This window comes from Vombatus ursinus, unplaced genomic scaffold, assembly GCF_900497805.2.
Source record: "Vombatus ursinus unplaced genomic scaffold, bare-nosed wombat genome assembly UNPS02014797.1, whole genome shotgun sequence".
Taxonomy (NCBI): Eukaryota; Metazoa; Chordata; class Mammalia; order Diprotodontia; family Vombatidae; genus Vombatus; species Vombatus ursinus.
In genome coordinates this window covers 5,736,294-5,756,564 of record NW_020954575.1, presented here as the reverse complement: position 1 = coordinate 5,756,564, position 20,271 = coordinate 5,736,294, and the positions used below count along the sequence as shown (strand labels likewise).

Sequence of the window (20,271 nt, the reverse complement as noted above, 5' to 3'; positions counted from 1 at the left end):
AAGCAGCTTGTCCAAGTTCACAGAAGGGATAACAGAGCAAGGATGTGAACCGAGCTCTCTGCGGAGGGTAGGCAAAAAGGAAAAAAAAAAAAAGGTAGCCCCTTCTCCCAAAATGCTTCAGGTATCACTCTTGTGATACCTGACACTTACATCACAGGTTTTTAGTGCTGTTCTAGACCTGGGCAGTGGAATCTTTAATTTCACCATTGGAATTCTTAGGGTCAGGCCAAAAAGTTGGCCACAAATAGGTCAGTAGGATAAGCAGGGGCTATAAGAGCTTCTAATGAGGCAAAACCCAAAACACATTGGAATATGAAGATTCAAATGGTCAGCAATCTTTTAGAGAGCCCTGACAAATTCCAAAAGATGCTAACAAAGTTAAGAATGTGGCCCCTGTTCACAGTTGAGTAAAAGGAGTTCTGAACCAAAGAACCTGAGAAAGGGTGCTTCTGACTGAAACGGTTCACATTTATTACTATCCTCTGACCCACACACAACCCCAAGTCTTGTACTCAAGATGGGATAAATAGCAATTGCCTCAACATTTCCATAATCTTATAAATCCAACCCTCTTTCAACAACTCAGAATCCAATGTCCCTGAAGTCAGTCATTATTGCTCTTGACATCTCTCAAAGGCTGAAGAATGGAAGGTAGGCAGGAAAATGAGTAGTGTTCTATCAGCTCTCCAGGCAAAAAACTCAGCAATGATAGGGGTGTCAAGGGCGGAGGGGGTTGGAGGCCCTGGTGGTTCACTAAGTCTTTATTGCTGTGTCTCTGGATTTGTAGACCACACCTCGGCTCTTCAGTTCCCGAACAATTCCTGCAACAAAAGAAAAGAAAACTCTATGAGAAAGAAATAGACACACAACAAGAAAACAAGAACATTTCAGCTCTTAGGTAGAGAATGAAGGGGAGAGAGAGGTCCTCAAGTTCAGCCTTTTGACTGAATCCAAACTTCACAGAAAAAAATTCCCTTAATAAAAGGATCTGTTCTGTTAAGACTTGGACTCAGTCAAAAGGCCCAAGGATGTAGAAGGCCACAAGTTCCCTACCCCTGTTCTTCCTTAACTCCTCTGAGGTCATTATTAGTAAGAAAGGATTGCTTCTTATTCATCTGGCTTGCTACAAGGACAAATCCAGGTAGATGCCTGATGAACCCTAAATAGATGACACTGAGGAGAAAGAGAGACAGTATACCTTGAGGCAAGCGGCCAGTGACAGACACTGCATAAACTCCAGGCTTGAAGGTGCCTAAAAGAGATGAAAGGGGATATGTAAGACCACATAGAAGGCCAGCAGAGGGGCTCAGGCTACTAATGAAAAGAGCTCAAGCTCTAGAACAGAAGGATTGTTTATTGTTTATTCTGGGCTGAAGGAAAAGATGGTTCCTATACTATCCCCCAACCTAACCCTCCTGCCAGAACCCAGGAGCAAGAGCGACAATGGAACCGTCTGTCCCTCTCTGCCAACAGGGCTGGAGGGAAAAGGATCTGTAATACACATTTCTGAAAGGAATACGGGAAGGAGATACTTACTGACTCGCTGCCATTTAGAGACCCAGCTGTCCTCCGGACTCATCATTGCAATGATCCTGTAAATGAGAGAAAGGGTCTCCCGAGTTTCTCTTTGCTGGACAGGAGGAAGACACAGGAAAACCCCTGAGGGTCTCTATATCCACTTTTATCCTTACACAACCCCTAAGTTGGCCACTACAAACTGTCCTAGTCACTACTTCACTGGTACCAGAAACACTATACTATTTCCTAATCCCAAGATCCCTTAAGGCAGGGGTTCTTAACCTTTTTTTGTGTCATGGAACCCTCTGGCAGTCTGGCGAAGCCTACGACTGCCTCTCCTCGCCTCTCCTCCCCCTACCCCCAAATTGGTCAGCTTCTCAGAATAAGGTTTTTAAACAAATAAAATAAAATACAATGGATTACAAACACAGTTTTCAAATTTTTTTTTAAAGTTTACAAACCCCAGGTTAAAAACCTTTTGCCCGAGCCTAGGGAATGGGTGATTCTTAGAGATAGGCAGCCAGAGTAGGAGTAGAGCACCACTGATCATGGCTAATATGACCACTAAACACAGAGCTTCTGAGAAAAGAGCACCTTCCCTGCCCATAGTACCCCCTTCAAACCAGTTTTTCTTAATGACTTCCTTATTTATATCAACAGAATCACTCAAGCTGGAAACTTTAGAATTGTCTTTGAGTCTGTTCTCCCAAACACTCCTGCTTGCTGGCACTCCCCCTATACCCATCCACCAAGTTCTCAAAACATCTCCAGAAATCTCCAATGCTACCACCCTGGGTAAGGGGCTTCTTATCTACCACATACCTAAGCTCTAAAAAGCCTCAAAATTACAGTCTTCTCACTTCCAGTCTCTACACTCTTCTTTCCAATCAACATGCACACCCCTGCCACAAAATTCTTCCTAACTCCACTCTACTGCTTAAAAACTTCCAACGGTTCCCAATGGCCTACAAGACAGTCTACAAGCTGGCACCAGCCTACCTTTGTAGCATTATCTCATCTTATTCCAGCCTTATCTCCTTTACAAATACCCTACAATCCAGTCAACTAGGACAATCTAGCATTCCTACAACATATGCCTTGCTTCCGGATGTCTGGAATACATACTTCCCCTTTCCCTACCCAATCCATTTTCTCCTCTCAATTTCTGCCTGTTGACATCCTTCAAAGGTCTAGCTACTCTAGGTAGCCTTTCCTCATGACTCCAGCTGGATGTGATATTTGCTCCTTTAGGGAGGAACTTATGGGTGTACCGCACAGGGCCTAGCAGTATCTTGTTCATACTAGAGAATACTATAGAGAGAAAGAGAACTGGAAAGAGACCTAGCACTAGATATGTGATCTTAGGCAAGTCACTAAAACTCCTTGGCCCTGAGTTTCTTCATCTACAAAACAAGTGCACTGGACTAGATTGATTCTATTAGGTGTTCAATAGACCTAATAGGGGGGTATGAGTTGTTGAATGAGGACTATCTAGACTAGGGGTTCTTAACCTGGGAAACACAGCCTCCAAGGTGTCCCTGGGTAGATTTCACAGAGTCTATGAACCTAGATGGGAAAAACAAATTACATCTTTATTTTCACTATCCTCTAACTGAATTTTACCATTTCTTTCAATTAGTTTAAAAACATTATTTTGAGAAGGGCCCCACAGGCTTCAGCAGACTGCAAAAAAAGATTATGATGAGAAAAAAAAAGTTAAGGATTGGTCTAGATTAAAAGAAAGATAGTAAAAAGAGTCAGGAAAAAAGGTTAAGGAAATTGCTTAGATGGAAAAAAAAAGTAATGACAAATGAGAGGAGTACAGAATAAAGTATCATTCACAAATACTAAAGGGAAGATAGCAGACTTGCTAGCTACCATGGCTATTTCCTCCTGTTTCATTTTATCCTCTAACACAGAAGAGGCAGTTTCATCCCGGAGAAACAATCAGTTCCTGAATTAGCCAGAGTCCTGCCCAGTTTAGATGAAAACCAAATGAAAATTAAAATGCTCCTTCTAGAAAGCTAGCCCTCTGTTCTTTGGCTCCAGTCCTTGGGGTTTACTTTCTTACCATTTCTTAATCTTGAATAACACCAGCTGGGTACATGGTGAAATTATTACACTGTTTGTTTGTTTTTTTCTTTGACCAGAGGAGAAAGGGAGAACACTTTTACGGAGCACCCTCCCCCAAAATGAGACAGCAACGACCCTTCTTATGTCACACCTCAGATTTCCCTCTGAGACTATATATATGACTCCTCTCCTTCCCTAATATAGGCTATGCTTGGGCCCTAGTGACTTTACCTACCGTGCTGTGGGAGAAGGTCGAGAAACTACATTTGAAAGAATGGCACAAATAAGGAAAAGAGTGAAAACTACTTACCCATCAAAAGAAGAGCTTGTACAGTCATATACCATTTCTCTGTTACCTTTCATCTGTAGGTATGAGTCACAGTTATCACAGCCATCATACTCAAATTGGTCTATAGTCTAAGAAACATGAAAGGGATGCAGCATTAGTAGGTCCAGATAAAAAGGTAGAGATTCTCCTGCTACTATTCCCAGGGAATGTAGGCCCTGGGTTCAATTCTCCAAATCCATCCCACCCTCTCAACTTCAACCTTTTAGCACCTGTTCCTTCATTTCCCAAGCCCAACTTAAATGGCACTTAGGCTCTATCTTACCTTAATTTATATCATTCCTCCCACCCCAAGCTTTCTCCAGCTCCAATCCTTCCCTTCTTCCCCCATTCCTCCACCACATCCTCCATCTGAATCTTTCTTTGTCATACTCCTCCCTTTCCCTACCTTCCAGGTCAGCTCTAAGCACTGTAATCCAATATTCTAGCCTCCTCCCCCTCTCCCCACCAATCCTTCTCCTTCTATTTCTCACCTCCTTGTCTCCACACTACTACTCACTCTCAACTTACTCCATTCTATACTCCAGCAAAACTAGAGCATTCTGTCTATCCCAGTGTCCCTAGCCCCTTTTCCAAGTTTGAAATCTCCATCTTGACTGATTGAATTCACACCTACCTTCTGAAGCACAATTTAACTGACATCTCTTTCTGACCCTAGTCTTCAGAACTTCAATTGCTATTTGTTTGCACCTCTCCAAAGCACTTATCTTGTGATGTTGTGAATTATGGTTTTCTGTGTTTTTGTCTCTTCACTGGGCTGTAAATTCCACGAAAGCTGGAAATTGTCTTTATCCAAGCTTTGCATCTATCCCAGGACAGTGGTCTGCACCTAATGATTTACTGTTTAACCGAACTAACTCCTTGATTAAATTTAATTCAACAAATATTTATTAATCATCCATTATGTTCAAGTAATTTTACTAGGCACTAGGGATAGAAAAATAAAATGAAGAACAAAGAATTTACATTCCACCTTCAAAGAATTTACGTTCCTTTAAGACACGTGTGGCCCAGTCATCCTGGGGGGTCCCTGAGACTGGCTGTGTGCAAAGGCTGGGGGACATGCAGTTCTGTGTCCAAGAAAGGGCAGGCTGTAGTACCATTTGGCTGTGGTACAGTGTGCATGAGGGAAATGCGTGTAGGGGAGGGAAAATGAATGAGGCATGATTGTGTAGGGTTTGAAATACCAAACAGAAAAGTTTGTATCTGATCTTAGGGGCAGTAGGAACAAAGCTTCTTGAGCAGGGGAACGAAGTGATTGGCCGTGTGCTTCAGGTATATAGTTCATCTCCAAAGCTGAACTCACAGATCTTTCCCAGAAGTTCTCTCCTGTTCCTAATTTTCCTATCATTACAGAAGGTACCACCATCCTCTCAAAGTCACTGAGGCTGGCAACTTAGCCATCAACTTCAACTCCTCACAACCACTCCCCACATCCAATCAGATGGCATTTCTATCTTTGCAACGTTTTTCCTAAACATCCCTTTCTTCTAACACTGCTACTATTCTGGTATAATCCTTATCACCTCAGCCTGGACTACTGCAATACCCTGATGTTTGGTCTTTCTGCTGAGTCTCCCCCTACTCCAGTCTATCTTCTATTCTGCTGTGGAACTGATCTTCCTAAAGCACAGGCCTGATCGTGTCACACCCCTTATTGGATAAATACCAGTGACTCTATCATATCTCAGATCAAACCTAAAATTCCCTGTCATTCAAAGCCCTTCATAACCTAACTCCCGCCTACCTTTCCAGTCTTTTTACACCTTACTTACCCCCACATATTCTTCAATCCAGTGAGTGACATGAGCCTCTTGGCTGTTTCTCAAACAAGACACTCCATATTCAAACTCCAGGTTATGCCTAGAATGCTTCCCTTCCTTATCTCTAACTCCTGGCTTCCTTCAAGTACCAGCTAAAATCTCACTTTCTGCAAGACGCCTTTCCCAATCACCCTCAATGCTGATGTCTTCCCTCTACGATTATCTCCAGTTTACCCTGTAGATATACTATATATTAATATACTAGTATATATACTAATGTATTCCCTTACTAGACTGTTAGCTAGTTCCCTGAGAGCAAGGCCTGGTGGTTTGTGACCTTTATATGGCCAGTTGCTTAGCCCACAGTGCTTGGCACATAGTGGACACTGAATAAATGCATGCTGACGGATTTAGTTGTGAAGGCTTTTCACGAGCTCGTGTTTCTCCTTCCCTTGGTTCCTTCTCCCCCTTCCCGCCCCCATCCCTTCTACAGACACTCCCCAAACCCCGAACCGGTACCTTGACCAAGGAACAGAGAAGACAAGCTCGCAGATGTCGCAAATCCTTGGGAACCGTCTCCAACGCCATCGCTGCCTCCCGGAGCCGAAGAAAATTTTACCAGACACGGCCGAAAACGCTTCTCGTCTAGGTCTCCATATACTGTGCCGGAAGTATTCGTCCCGCCCACTCCGAAAGACGACAACATCCGGCGGGGCCGTGCCCCCAGACAGGAACTTCCGCTCGTTCCTTCCGCCCCCCTCAGACCTCCGCGAGATGGTCTCTCCCGCCGAGAGGGCGGGGCCAGGTTAACACCTGGCTCCTGGCCTGCTCCCACTGCCTGGGTCGGGCGCGCGGGGGGAGTTGGCCTGTTGTTGAGGCGGTCGTCTGAAATCTCGTGGGGCCAGAGCGCGCGGGAGATGCTGCTGTTTCGTCTTCCTCAGCAAAGAGAACCCGCCTGCTGCGCGCGGAGGCCCCTCCCCTCTCCGCCTGGCCCCCCAAATCGCGCCCCCCACGAGGTTATCTCGTGTTGTTGAATTCAGATACTAAAGCTCTTCTGGGACGAGGGTCAGCCCTGGGGATTTTTAAAAAGCCGACGCCTTGACAGTTGCAGTGTAAGCTAGAGCCGAGCGTGACAGATGCGCCACCTCCTGGCGGGCCTCTCCCGCATCAACGGGAAGTTCGTGATGAGGTCGCGCTCAACCCTCTAGGACCCTACCTGCCATTTACTTCCACGTACAAAACGGGAAGGGTTTTCTTTTTGGGAGCAACTCGAACTGATGTCCAGTACACTTTTTGAGCTCAACATGTCCGAACCCAGTCTCCCCTCCGCCTCACGTCCCTCTGGCTCACTAGCCTACCTTCCTAACGCCCTCCTGGGCAGGCCATGGGGGCCTCTTACCTCGGGCCAAGTGGACTGCTGCAGTGGCTGCTGGTCCTTCCTCAAGCTCCCCTGCATTTCCCCCACCCCCAGCCCTCGGCTCCCTCTCCCCTCAAGGATCAGATAATTCTGTAGTTGGCATTCAAAGCCCTCCAGGACCCTGACCCCTTCCTGTCTAGTCTTTTTTTTTTTTAATTTTTGTCTAGGCAATTGGGTTAAGTGACTGGCCCAGGGTCACACAGCTAGCTGTCTAGTCTTCTTAGACCTTAAACAAATTTACGCTTTGATCCAGTCTTCTTGCTCTTCCTGGCACAGGACACCCCAACTCTAGAGTCTATGCATTTTCACTGACTGCCTCCTATGCTTGCAATGGCCTCCATCTCTACTCCCTGTGTCGGCTAAAATCCCCTCAGTAAGAACCCTTTCACGGTCCCCCTTACTGCTAGCGTTTTGTGGTTGACATGACTTTCCCCTACCAAAGTGTTTGTGGGGATATATAGGTATATGTATGTACACAGTTTGACCTAGAGGGCAGGGGCTGTTTTTGCCTCAGTTCTCAGCATAATACCTGACACTTAGGCTATTAATGCTTGTTGACTGACTCTCCTACCCACCAGCTGAGGTACCATCTTGCTGTGAAATAGCCAGTAGAGGGTGTCAAAATTGGCTTCTTCAATACCTTTGCCCCTGACATCATCATCATTATTCAGACCCCCATCTTTAAAACCATGCTAAATTAGACCATTTGAAAGAATTTTTTCTTTTTATAACTCTTATTTGAATTAAGACCTTACATCCAATTATCTTATTTGTTTCAAAACCCCATGAAAGCTCCCCAACCCCCCAATCCACTTTACAAATCAGAAAGCAACATTTTATTTGCCCAAAGGTAAATTGTGACTGAGCCACCTATCCAAATGTCGACTCCTAATGCCATGCCTTTGGAGGTGAAGAGATACATAATATCTCCTGCATTCAACTCTACTGCCTCTTTCCTAGCCCCCCAGATATTCAGAAATAATTTCTGTTGATGACCGTGATGATATAGGTGACGTTCAAAAACAAAAACACAAAACCAGACCTGTTATGCGGATAAATATATTAGTAAATAAATACATTTCTCAACATAGTGCCTGATTCAAGCATCTTTCTGTGTCTGGTTCAGATACAAATACAACCATGTGGGTTCTGAGATGCTGCTTATCCCCACCAGTTTTAAGAAACCCTGGAGCTTCCATGGAGTTATTCCTGCTTCCCCCACATTCCCATTCCAAAAAGAGAGAAGTGTGGTATAAGGCTTAAGTTGCCCCCCCCCCCGCCCCGGGGGGGGGGGCATCATTTTAACTAGATCCCTCTAGCCCCTGCCCATTAAGAGCCAATAGCCTTAACTTTTTGTTCTATCCCTACTCTTCCTTTCACACCTTCCCTATTACAAGGGTATCTGTATGATTCACATTTCAGAGTGGAACCTCCATGCCCTTTAGCCTCATCGATCTTTTGATCTCGTCTTCCTCCTTCCCTATACTCTCTCCAGTTTTGGTCTTCGGACAAATGCCTCAAGTCTCCTCCCTGCCCTGGTAAAGTCTTCCCTTTCCTACTTTCTCCTGTGAATTGCCTCTCTTTTCCCTATACCAGTGCCTTATGCCACCTGTAGAGATGGGGGAAGAACAGAGAAATTCTGATGAGAGCTACTGTGAGGTAGCTTTAGAAGTATGGTCATGGATTTAAAACTGGAAGGAACCTTACAGTTCATAGAACACAAATCCTGCTTCCTGCCCCTGATTTTACAGATGACAAAACAGGTCCTGTGTTTAGTTAAGTGACTTGCCCAGGATCACATAAATACTGAAGTGTTGGTTGCTTCTGCAACAGTGGGAGTTTCTAAAGGCCACATTGGGGACTAGGCTTGGGCAGATTTGTCAGGCCCCTCAGGACCCTATGAGCCCACCCTAAGGACACTGAGTGATTCAGGAGACATATTATACCCTGGCTTTAAATATGTTAGGCCTTTCCAGGGCTTATCTGTAACTCAATGAACCACACAACTACAGTGTTCTCTGGGGCTCTGAATCAATGTGGGGAATGAAACCATCTGGTCTCTAGTGGGCTGTGGATAGAGAAACAGCCCAGAAGTTACCCCTCAACATAGCTGTCTTCAGAAGGTTTAATCTGGAAGACAGCCAGGCTCATAAAAACAGCAGCTGGGAAGCCCTGCTAGGCACTGCAGATCTCAGCTAGGACCAATATGCAGAAGCCATCATTCCAGAGCCAAGGGCAGGAAACAAAACCAGGGATATGGGAGAGCATTCTCTTAACACCATCATCCCTTTCCCCTCTACTGGCACTTTTGAGTACAGCCAAAGAAAGGGTGTTCACTGAGCCCCTTTCTTCTCCAGAGGGGGAGGGAAGCAGGGATTCTGAGCTGGGCTCGGTGCCAAGTCATCTAGGGCACACTGTTGTTGTAGGCCTTGAGCTGGAGCCCGTCCCATCTCACACTGCCTGTTCACACAGCTCTTCAATCTCCTCCTCTGGACCTGCATTCAGAGAAAAGGGAAGGGCATAAGTTTCTGAAAGAAAGTTGACTTTGTCTTCTACCACGGCCCAGAAAGACAGAAAGCAAGGCCAAGAGACACCAAGATAGACAAAAACTGAGAGAAAATGGGAAGGGTAAAAGGGTGACCATACTGACAGCCAATTGAAATCTCAGGTGGAACTGAAAAGAAAAGAACATTATTTTTCCTTTCCTTCCAAAGATAATGTTCCATATTGACAGCAAAGAAAACAAGCACATGCCAGGGCCTAAAATAAATCAGTACAAGCATAACAAAAATCAAACAGTATCTCTAAAAGAAGTATAATATTCTTCTGTTTCCTAAATTCCCTTGGAATTTGTCTTCTTAGGAATCTGGGCCCAGATTGAGTGTGGGGGAGTCCTCTAAAGCTGTCGACAGCTTAATGCCTTAGCCCAGGTATCTGGGCTTGGGAGAAGTAACAAGTAGGGGAAAGACAGCTCAAGAAGGGAGTAATTTAGGAAAACAATTTTTGCAAAGCTGAACTTGAAAATTAACCAACTACTGCCATCTGATTACAGCTGGGAGGTATGAAGTCCCTTTTGGGACAAGTTGGATCTAGCTAATAAAGCTATCCAGAGGGGGTAGGTAGACCCACATTGTTTCCTTAATCTTGAAGGAAAAGAAAGAAACCCAAGGAGACAAGGGTACTTACTATATAGGGCAGGGGTGACACTGTGTTCAATCAATTATTCAACAAGCATTTATTAAGTCCCTAACTTGTGCTAGGCACTGTGCTGGGGATACAAAAACAAAGAATGAAATGATTCCAATTTTAAAGGAGCTTACATTCTAACAGGAGAAAAGTATATAGATGTATGTGTGTGTATATGTATGTGTATATATATATATATACACACACATACACACACATATACATATATATGATAAAAAATGAACACAAAATAGTTTAACACAAAGTAGTTTTGGAGAGAGGGCACTAGCAATTAGGGAGATAAGGAAAGGTTTCATTCAGGTGAAAGTGGTGTTTGAGTGGCATCTTGAAGAAAGGAATTTTGAGGTAGAGCTGAGGAGGGAGTGCATTCCAGGAAAGGAGAAGAGACCTAGCACAAAGTCACACAAACTGGAGATGGGATGTTTTATGTAAGAAACAAAAGGAGCCCGTTTGGTTGGATCAGGGAGTGATGTATGAGGCTAGAAAGATAAGCTGGAACCTGGTTGTGTTATCTCCCCTAAAATATAGATGTGTATGTACGTGTGTATTTACATGTTATCTCCCCTAAAATATTATTGTTATTGTTCAGTTGTTTTCAGTCCTGTCTGACTCTTCATGACTCCATTTGGGGTTTTCTTGGCAGAGATACTGGAGTGGCTTGCCATTTCCTTTTCCAGCTCATTTTACAGATGAGGAAACTGAGGCAAACAGGGTTAAGTGACTTGCCTAAGGTTACACAACTAAGTGTCTGATTTGAATTGGGGAAGATGAGTCTTCCTGACTGCAGGCCCAGCACTCTATCCACTATCGCCACCTAGCGGCCCTTCCTCTAAAATATACATATGGACCTTGATATCTGGCCACTGGACCCAGATGGCTCTGGAGGAGAAAGTGAGGTTAGTGACTTTGCACAACCCTCCTTCACTCAACTCAAATTCAATTGCAAGTCATGTCATCATCTCCCTGATGTCAGGGTCCTCTTTGAGAACAAAGGACAAATCACAATCACAATGTACATATCTCCTAAAATATATATATATATACATGTTAACTCCTTTTATATCTGTGTGTATATATGTTATCTCCCCTAAGATATGTATGTATATATGTATGTATGTGTATGTATATACGTTATGTCCCCTAAAACAATGTAAGTTTCCTGAGAGCAGGGATCATTTTTTTGTTTACTTTTGCAATTCCAGTATTGAGCACTGTGCTTGGCACACAGTAGGCACTTAATGTTTGTTGACTGATTGATTGATCTCCTCTTCAGTCCCATATCCTATTCTTCCTACTTTTCTCTTTCCTGCCACTCTTAATCTCACCAGGAAACTCACCAGGCTGGGCTGTCAGTGCCTGGCAATGTGGATAAGGACATGGCCCATCCTCCGGGACACCAGGACTCCATCCTGCAGGTCTCTCCTCAGGTGGACAAGGACTCAGTGGGTGACAGTGTGTGAGGCAAAACCACACAGGTTGTGAGCTTGAATAACAGGGTCCCGTAGTGTCTGGTAGCAGCCTTGTATCCAGGCCCAGAGATCCAGGAATTAATGGGTGGGCTTCTCGAGGCCAAGGGTATGTTAAGCCAGAATCATGATGGGGAAGCGTGTGGAAGCTAGGGATCACAGGAACATCCTGGGGTCGGGTGGCTGAGATAGGCTCTGGGAGCCCCCTCCGTTTCCTCTGTTGATGTCGTGTCAAGACAGCAGGTCTTTGTAATCCTAAAGGGCTAGGAAGGTGAGCAGGGCTGGGACCAGAGTTTTCTTCAGAGCCACTGCATGACTCTGTGAGAGCCCGAGGCCTTGGATAAGTGATCTGCCTAGATGGGGATGGAGGGATAGATTTGGGGGCTTTTTGGACAAGAGATGGCAGCTCTGATTGGGATTCTGTTCGGGAAGATGTGAGCCTGAGCTGAGGTAGTCCAGTTTCTGGGCTAGCTTTCCTGCCATGCCACTGGAAGCGCTTTTTGTAGTGATGGTGCCGGTGTTTATGGTAGTGGGTATGGCTGGACATCTGGACATCTGCTTTTGGCACTACTGAGTCCAGAGAGCGGGGCCGATAACCTATACTGGGCTGAACCTCCTCCTGGGTCTCACCTTCAGGGCTACAGTATACCAAGGGGTCAAAGTCACTAAGGGAACTTCGGAAGGTAGAGCTGCTGCCATGGATGCCCTGAAGGCTAATGTCTGTGCAATTGACCACTGAGTCACTGGAAGAACCATGGCAGGGCCCAGAACTGGAGTCACTGGCTGGTCCATCTGCCAGGTAGCCACTTCTCTCTGTATGATAGCTCTCCCCTGATCCACTGCTATCATGTGGTCTTGACCATCGTGGAGAGACCAAGCAAGCTGATGGGTGCTGCATGGAACAGGCTCTGAGGCGTCCCAGCCTCCAGTTAGCAGCATGGGGATGCTGAGGAACCGCTGGGTGACGCGGAGTGCACGAATGTCCAAGATGCAAAGTTCTGGGTGGGCGATGATGCCAAGAACCATGCTCCATGGAGGATAAGAAGGGGCCAGGTCGAGGGGGTTGGGCTACTGGAGTCTGTGAAGTGCCATGCAGGTACGCTGCAGGGAGGTGATAGTGGGCATGACCAGGATGCTGGCGAATGAGATGGAGTCTTCTGCCAGGTTCTTGGTATGGATGTGGGGGTCCCGAGGATTGGGAAAATGGATCTCCCTCTAGAAAAAGAGAAACATTTCAAGGTTTGGCACTACTCATTTGATGGCTTAGGGAACAAGGACCTCAACTCCCATCCCTCACTTTCACATACACACATCCTCTGAAATTCTGTCTCTCTTTTCATCTCCTCCAACTTAGATGGTCTCTCCCATGAGAAACCTATCAAGTACATCTATGCCATCACCTCTCATCTACTACTGGAACACTTTCCTCCTTGGTTCTAAGTCCTGTTAACCTACCCCAAAAGAGCTTTTTCTCTAAGGAAGTCCTTGGCTCAAATTACCTACCTATGATGTTGAACATGCACAGTGGGCAGGTCTGGTGCTGATACAGCCAAGGGTCCACACAGGTACGGTGGAATTCATGGTGGCAGGAAATAATCCGTAGCTCCTGGATGGAATAAAAAATACCAAAGGGTCAAGACCCAAGAGGATATGGAGCCACAAAAATATAAAGAACCCAGTATCTCACCTTTCCAACCCAACTTCTTCCTGTCTTCCTCCTACCTCCAAGAAAAATAAGAAAATGTACAGAACCTCGGAACCCTGGGGCTTTCTTCCCAACTTCCATGATTTGGAGAAGGGAGACAAGAACAGAAGAAGCCAATGTAACCCCACCAATGCATCATATGAAGGACTTTCCCTACACAGGGTTCCCTGAAGCTCCAGTCCTTCCTTGAGTTTAAGCTGGGGAACCAGGAGGCCCTTCCTCACCTGCCCATCTGTAAACTCTTCTAGGCAGATTGCACAGATGGGTGCAGAGCTGCAGCTGCTCCCAGAGTCGGACCACTGGGATTGTACTTGTCTGCAATTAGTCTTGTACCTTCGAGTGGCCAACTGGCTGATGGCCCAAGCTGTTCGTTGTTGCAAGGGTTCCTGGGGACAGAAGTGTGGGCTTAAGAATGATAAATGTTAGCTGCTCCCTCAGCCCCCAGGACCTATGCTTTTCAAAGTGAAGCTCAAACCATGATTAATTCACAATCACATTGCACTTGGCAGTTACTCCTTTTAAAATCATCTCTTCCTCTGTTCCTTTCTCCCATACAGGTTAATACTGCTCACATAGAAAATCCTCACTTCTCCAAAGGGAATCAATGAGAGAAGTTCAAATAGTGGATGGGCTTAGATGATGAACAGCAGAAACAGTTGAGAGTGAATTGAACATACTATCCATTCTGCCTTGGCTGCTCCCCAGTACCACCAAAAAGGTGAGCCCACCAAACTCACCGGCCTGTGGCGGGGGCGGCATCGGATCCGTAGCACAGAAGCAAGGATGACCACAAAGATGATGCCCACCACAGTGAGGAGGATCCATACGTCGTAATCTGGCTATATAGGAGGCAGAAGAGAGAAGGGCAATAACACAAGTGTGACTCAGGTCAGACACAGATGAAATCTGGGGACCCAGAAGGTGATCACCACCCATTTTCACTACTAGTTCTTCCAAGTGATTGGCCTTAGACTAGGAAGAAGGTGTTGGGTCTCCCTTTCCAGGGATACTTGGCAATGGGATTATTTACATATTCACCTAATAGGAATGCAGGAGAAACTATTCAGTTTTGGAGAATAAGAAAAAGGATCCTTTGGGAAAGTCACAGTGAAGTGCAAACAGAATGGAGTCCTGGTTGAGTTGCACTGTAGTATGGCAAAGGAAAAAAAAAAGTCACTGGGGATCAAGAAACCTGGATTCTGGTCCTAGCTCTGATATTAATTGTATGACCTTGAGCAAGTCACTTGATCTCTGTGTGCTTCAACTGCTTCCAATTATAAAATCCTGGAGCTGGAAGAGACTTTACAAACATAGTCACCTCATTTTATAGTGCAGAAAATGAAAGCTCAGAGAAGTGAGCTAACTTAGCCAAGGTCACACACCAACAACAGAGAAAAGCCAAAAACCCAGGGCTCCTGACTCCAGGAATATCTGGCTATCTTTCTTTCAGTGATCAACACAAAGGGTAAAACCAGGGATAACATTCAAAGAGTGAACTCTCACCCAAGCTGGGGGCTCCTTCAGCTCAATTCGCACATGGGCCTTTTGATTCTTGTACACAAACTCCATCAACTTCTCGGCATCCTTGTCCCAAATCAACACCACTGGCCACCTCAGTCCCAGGGGCTGCTGTAGCTGAATGTGATAAAGCACTGTAAATCATCATTTAGAATCCCCTCTTCACACCTCCCTCAAGTTTAGGGGCTCTGTTGCCCTAGGGCCTTGCTGATACCTGGTCCCTAGTTCCCCTTTCCCAGAGAGATCATGGATCTATTTGTCCTCCCTCCATTTCCCTAAAGGCTTCATGGTACCTGCTCAGCAGCTGCACGATCCTCAGTGATATCAAAGAGGACAGCACTTGCTCCTCTCTCACCTGCCATCCGGGCCTGAAAGAGACACAAGCAATAAAGTCAGGAGTCCCAAAAGGAGAGATCTATCTATATCTGGACTCCAGGCATTTTCTCTGGCTGTCCCCCATGCCTGGAATGCCCTCTCTTCTTCCTTTCTCTTAACTTCCCTGTTGTTGTTATTGCTGTTCAGTCATTTTTAGTCATCTCTGACTCTTTGTGACCCTATTTGGGGTTTTCTTGGCACAGATACTGGAGTAGTTTGCCATTTTTTTCTCCAACTCATTTTACAGATGAGGAAACCGAAGCAAACAGGGTTAAGTGACTTGTCCAGGGTTGCACAGCTAGTCAGTATCTGAGGCCAGAAATGACTTCCTGACTACAGGCCCAGCATTCTATTTACTATTCTACCCAGCTGCCCATTAACCTCTCTGGCTTCCTTTAAGTCCCAACTAAAATCTCACCTTCTACAGGAAGCCTTCCCTCTATTAGTTATTTCCTATTTATCCTGTAAACATCTTGCTTTGTAAAAAATTGTTTGCATGTTATCTCCCCCAATTAGATTATGAGCTCCCTGATGGCAAGGACTGTCTTTTGCCTCTTTTTGTATCCTCAGCACTTAGCACATAGCCTGGAGCACAGTTAACTGACTGATTGTATCCTAGCCTTACTCTTTCACACATTCCTGCATCACATCTACACCTACATAAAAGATTCTTACATATACACAAACAAGAAGTCCCCATGTCCCAGGCTCCATAGCAACACTGCTCCCTCCTTACATTTATGCTTATTCTGCTCCTCAAAAGAGAAGAGAAAGGTTTTTACTCTCAGTACAAGTCCCTGGAGCAGGAGTACCATATCCATCCATTCCTTTTTCCTTCCCAGAGGTGAGGGTAGGAAAAGGGGAAACAGAGATCTGGGCTCTTGAGAGGCCGACCTTTCCTTAAAAGCAGAGCCCAGGGCCTAATTCTTTAAGTGGAGCTTTGAGAACCTAGGACAACATTGCTAATGGACTCTTTCTTTCCCTTTCCCATGGCCCTACAACAGTCTACCTTAAAAGTCTCTCCTCTTCCATATTCACCTGTCTCCCTTACACACACACACACACACACACACACACACACACACACACACACACACACAGTGGTTGGGTTTGGAACCCTGCCAGGCTTGCTAGCTCTTTCCTTGGCTTCAGTTCAAGATAACTTAAAGGAGTCTACATTCTTAGCTCTGTCCCTAACTCTTGCCATTAGGAGACAGAGGAAGACAAGTGAGAGGACATTTCTACCCAAAAACAGACAGAAGATAATGGTGAAAGGCAACTCATTTTCTCTGAGCAGATACATAGACATAAAAAAGACACCCGGGGAAGAGAAAGGATAATGAAACTATACCAGCTTGTATATAGGAGATTATTTTTTTGGTGGGGGCAGGGGAGGGGATGAGTGTGTAGAGGATTGCTAGGGTGAATGTAACAGTTCCTAACTCCTCCCACTTTAGTAAATGGCTCATTCAAGTCACTAGCCAGTTTATATTCTAGGGCAAATGATTTTATCTCAATGATAACATCTTAGTTTCATGGATTCCCCAGATCAATGGCTCCACTGCCTGAAGTTGCCTGCTATCGTCTGAGGCTTCTTTAGCAGCAGGGAAGGAGTTAACTTAAATGTATGAGGTAGTAGCAGGAAGAGGAGCAGAGTGTGGGGCTGGAATTTACTTACACTTTTTTTTTTCTTCCAGCTCTTTGATCTCTGTGTCCCAGGAAGAGCCTGTCAAGGCAGGTCTCTTGCCAGGCAGGCTCCACCAGGCTTCCCTCTACCCTGAGGGGGGCCCCTTAGTGCCAACAGCTCTGGGCAAGGGAGCCTGGGGGGAAGGGGTAGGAGATACCAATGCAATACCCTCTGTGACAAGAAAGAGTATAAGAGAGACAGCATCTTCTCAGTCTCACCCACTCATTCTTCCCAAGACAGAGTTGGGTAGCCTATGGCCTGTCCCAGTTTTAAGCAAAAGCTCAGAAAATCAACTGCCTGGAAAAGTCACAGAATGCTAGAATAAGAATGCAAAGAGGTCATTTAGTTCAGCCCCCTGCCTCCAGGCACTGAGCTATCCTAGCAAAAGGGAAAATCTCCAGTTTTCAAAACCTTCGCAGGAAGGAAATTCCATAGGTATTCCTGGCTACTTCCCTTTTCAGTTATCTGTGACTCCAGAACTGAGCTTAGATCAGTCTAAGGGTCTAATCAGACCTAAATGATGGAAGAATGGGGTATCTGGAGTGGTACAGCTGGGCCAAGGACCAGCAAAGGAAAAATGAGCTATTCCATTAGGAGCACTGTGACTCCAGGGCATATTAAAGGGGTGTGGGAGGGGCAAACTCCAAACCTGCCCAGGTTTCTGTTTTCCTTTTGACTACCCAGGAACAAACAGCTTTGAGGAATCATCTTATAGGTCTAGGAAACAAGATTCCTGAGTCCTGTATTTCCTATCATCTTCACTCCCACCCTAGTTTCACCACATAGGAAACGGAAATAATGAACATGGTCTGATCTAGGAAAGGCAATGTGAGATTCCATCTGGACTGTATCGACTATACAGTAGATGGAGGTACCAGGACAGCACAGCACAAGTGGGAAGGCAAAGTCTTCTAAAGATCTCCTTTCCATCCCCACCCTTCTCTTTGAAGGGTTGGGGTAAGGAACAGTGGAAAGTAATTATTGCAACGTTCAAACGTCCCAGCCCATTACAGCCCATAATTACAAAGTAGTAAAAAATGATCAAAGAGCCTAGGATGTTTGCCAACAGGCAAAAACAAACAGGACTTTCAGGTAGTGGATTCTCCTGACCTAGGTTTGAGGAAAAATGCCAGATTTGGTGACAGATGGCAGCAAGTGACTGGTATTTGTAGATGCACAAAGCCATCAGTTTTCTACATCCTCCAAGAAGCCCAAGCAATCTCCTTAGTTTCTTCTGAAGGGAACTGGTACTAGAATGAAGTCATTAAAAATCTCCTCAGAAAGGTAGGGGTATGAGAAGAGAAGGAAAAGGATGAATCCTCCAAGAAGGCATTATGGGAATGGGAGTTAAAAAATTAAAATGTAGATTCATAGACAAGTCCTCAGGATAGAGGATGATGATTCTATTTTCAGACACTAGCTTTGGAGACAGCCTTTTGAGGAAAAGTACAAGAAGTAGCCAGGCCACCAAGGGTGGCAAAGAAAATTGCTTAGCAACCCCCAGCAATACTAAAACGAACACACCAAGGAGCAGCACCGAACCTGTTTCAAGGGTGCTGGGCCAACCAGTTCCTTTGCTTCTCTTTACTTTTGCAAATGTAAAAGTGGAAAACTCCTGCATTCCTAAGGAAGCATACTACATTCACCCTACTTCTCCATATGGGAAATGTAAGCAGATCCAGTAGTATCTAGCACTCTACCAAAATGATATTATTTCCCTTTTACCCTATGATTCTGCTCAATCTGCCCTGCTATATCACTTTTGGTTACAACATATCATGTCTCTTGGTCTCAGTTATCCCTCTATGATGCATTTTGAGCCTTGACTAACTTCATAGACCATTGGACAGGGGCATATAAGCTAAAAAACTGAGTCCCACAGTAGACCCTACTGGTCACTTATCAGTATGCTGGGCTGGGCTGGGCTGGGCTAGGCTTGGGCAGGGCATGGAGTTGACTTTGATTCCTAAAGGTTTACAAAACCCCATCGGGAATCAATATTTTCCTCTGAATTACTATAGCACTTTATACTAATCACATGGTTCTTGTTATGTATTATTTGTCTTAGTTACTAGCATACTTTTATTATTTCACTTACTAGATTATAAGCTTCTGTAGGACAGAGACTATGTTTTATACCCTTTTGTATTTCCTGTAGTACCTTGCAAGTAGCAGATGCTAAAAAATGATTTATAGTCTGAGATTTTTAAAAAAGGCAAACGAGATGCTAAGAGGTGATGGTTCTTCTAGCAAGGAATCTGTAAATCTTATGTGTAATGTAAATATGAATTATTGTTGTGATGACGACGATGACCACGACGACGACGACGACGGTGATGATGATGATGATGATGATGATGATGATGATGGTTCTAAGCAAGGAGAGAGTGGGGACCTCCAATGTGAAATCATGCCTCATCTTTGGCAGATCTACAGAGGGAAACCATATGGAGATCTTTCTCAGAAGACTCTTTCAAGGGCAAAGGAAAACAGGCCAATGAATGGCCACCTCATAATTCCAACTATGGGATAAGTATAGCATAGATTCTTGGGCAGGAAAGCATGGGGAAAGTGACTGACTGAATTGGTGGAAGATAATTATTTCTGGAGGCCAAGGTAGAACCATATAGCATGTGATCCTCTCAAAACCAGGAGACTGCAAAGCACATTGCTTATGCTATGGCTCTTGCCCTTTGGGTCATTACTTTACCTTGCTGGCCAATGACAGACAGGGACGGGGGGCTCTCCTGGGGCTCTCCAGCTTGACAATGCTTATGAAACCAGGTTCCAGGTTGTCGTCATCACTGGCGTTGCATAGGTAAAGAGGATGGGACTGCAGGAATAGGAAGACAAGCAATTTAGGGAAGCTTTGGCAGTCATCAGGAAAAAACATTAATTTCAAATCTGATCTTGGCCCTACCCATTAGGGAGTCTGAAGCCTTGAAGGAACTTTGTTTATATCCTTCATAGTAGTATGAACACTGATAAAAAGACCTGTCATTCTGATGGTGGTGGGATCTGGAATTTGGAAGGAAACAGACAAAAAAGGAGAAAGTACCAAAAATGATAAGGGTTGAGTAAGGAGCCAGTGGCAAAGCAGTACTGGCTGGATCAACAACTCTATTTGTCCCTTTTTTTTTTTTTTTTTTGCTAGGCAATGGGGTTAAGTGATTTACCGAGGGTCACACAGCTAGTA

The 20,271-nt window shown here is 45.0% G+C and overlaps 2 protein-coding genes across 7 annotated transcripts in view; both read right to left on the bottom strand.

The window, feature by feature from the left end:
• Window positions 1-444: 444 nt before the first annotated feature.
• On the bottom strand, window positions 445-6,385 carry SUPT4H1 (SPT4 homolog, DSIF elongation factor subunit). The gene is made up of 5 exons (XM_027870482.1): window positions 6,220-6,385; window positions 3,902-4,008; window positions 1,537-1,592; window positions 1,199-1,252; window positions 445-821 (listed from the first exon to the last, which is right to left on the bottom strand). Exons 1-5 carry the CDS (start codon window positions 6,286-6,288, stop codon window positions 754-756), a joined length of 354 nt encoding a protein of 117 aa, XP_027726283.1. The 5' UTR covers window positions 6,289-6,385; the 3' UTR covers window positions 445-753.
• A 1,777-nt stretch (window positions 6,386-8,162) lies between these two features.
• The window catches only part of RNF43 (ring finger protein 43), a 101,218-nt gene continuing 89,109 nt past the window's right edge, over window positions 8,163-20,271 (bottom strand). For 2 of the 6 annotated variants that reach the window (XM_027870604.1, XM_027870605.1), the window contains exons 2-10: window positions 19,786-19,908; window positions 19,237-19,505; window positions 15,307-15,381; window positions 14,999-15,130; window positions 14,233-14,334; window positions 13,720-13,881; window positions 13,294-13,396; window positions 11,662-13,005; window positions 8,163-9,612 (exon numbers count right to left, since the gene is read on the bottom strand). In XM_027870604.1, the coding sequence (XP_027726405.1) occupies window positions 9,569-9,612; window positions 11,662-13,005; window positions 13,294-13,396; window positions 13,720-13,881; window positions 14,233-14,334; window positions 14,999-15,130; window positions 15,307-15,375 (1,956 nt within the window). In that variant the 5' untranslated portion in view covers window positions 15,376-15,381; window positions 19,237-19,505; window positions 19,786-19,908 and the 3' untranslated portion in view covers window positions 8,163-9,568. Of the gene's footprint in view, window positions 9,613-11,661; window positions 13,006-13,293; window positions 13,397-13,719; window positions 13,882-14,232; window positions 14,335-14,998; window positions 15,131-15,306; window positions 15,382-18,617; window positions 18,951-19,173; window positions 19,194-19,236; window positions 19,506-19,785; window positions 19,909-20,271 lie in introns of those variants that run through there. The other 4 variants (XM_027870602.1, XM_027870603.1, XM_027870607.1 and 1 more) reach the window with 3 other exon arrangements.

Excerpts from the sequence above, each read along its gene's own strand:
- SUPT4H1 (XM_027870482.1), bottom strand. The coding sequence starts at position 6,288 with ATGGCGTTGGAGACGGTTCCCAAGGATTTGCGACATCTGCGAGCTTGT. Across the intron at positions 4,009-6,219 it reads TTCTCTGTTCCTTGGTCAAG|ACTATAGACCAATTTGAGTA; the intron begins GTACCGGTTCGG and ends CATGTTTCTTAG. Across the intron at positions 822-1,198 it reads CACTGGCCGCTTGCCTCAAG|GAATTGTTCGGGAACTGAAG; the intron begins GTATACTGTCTC and ends CTTTTGTTGCAG.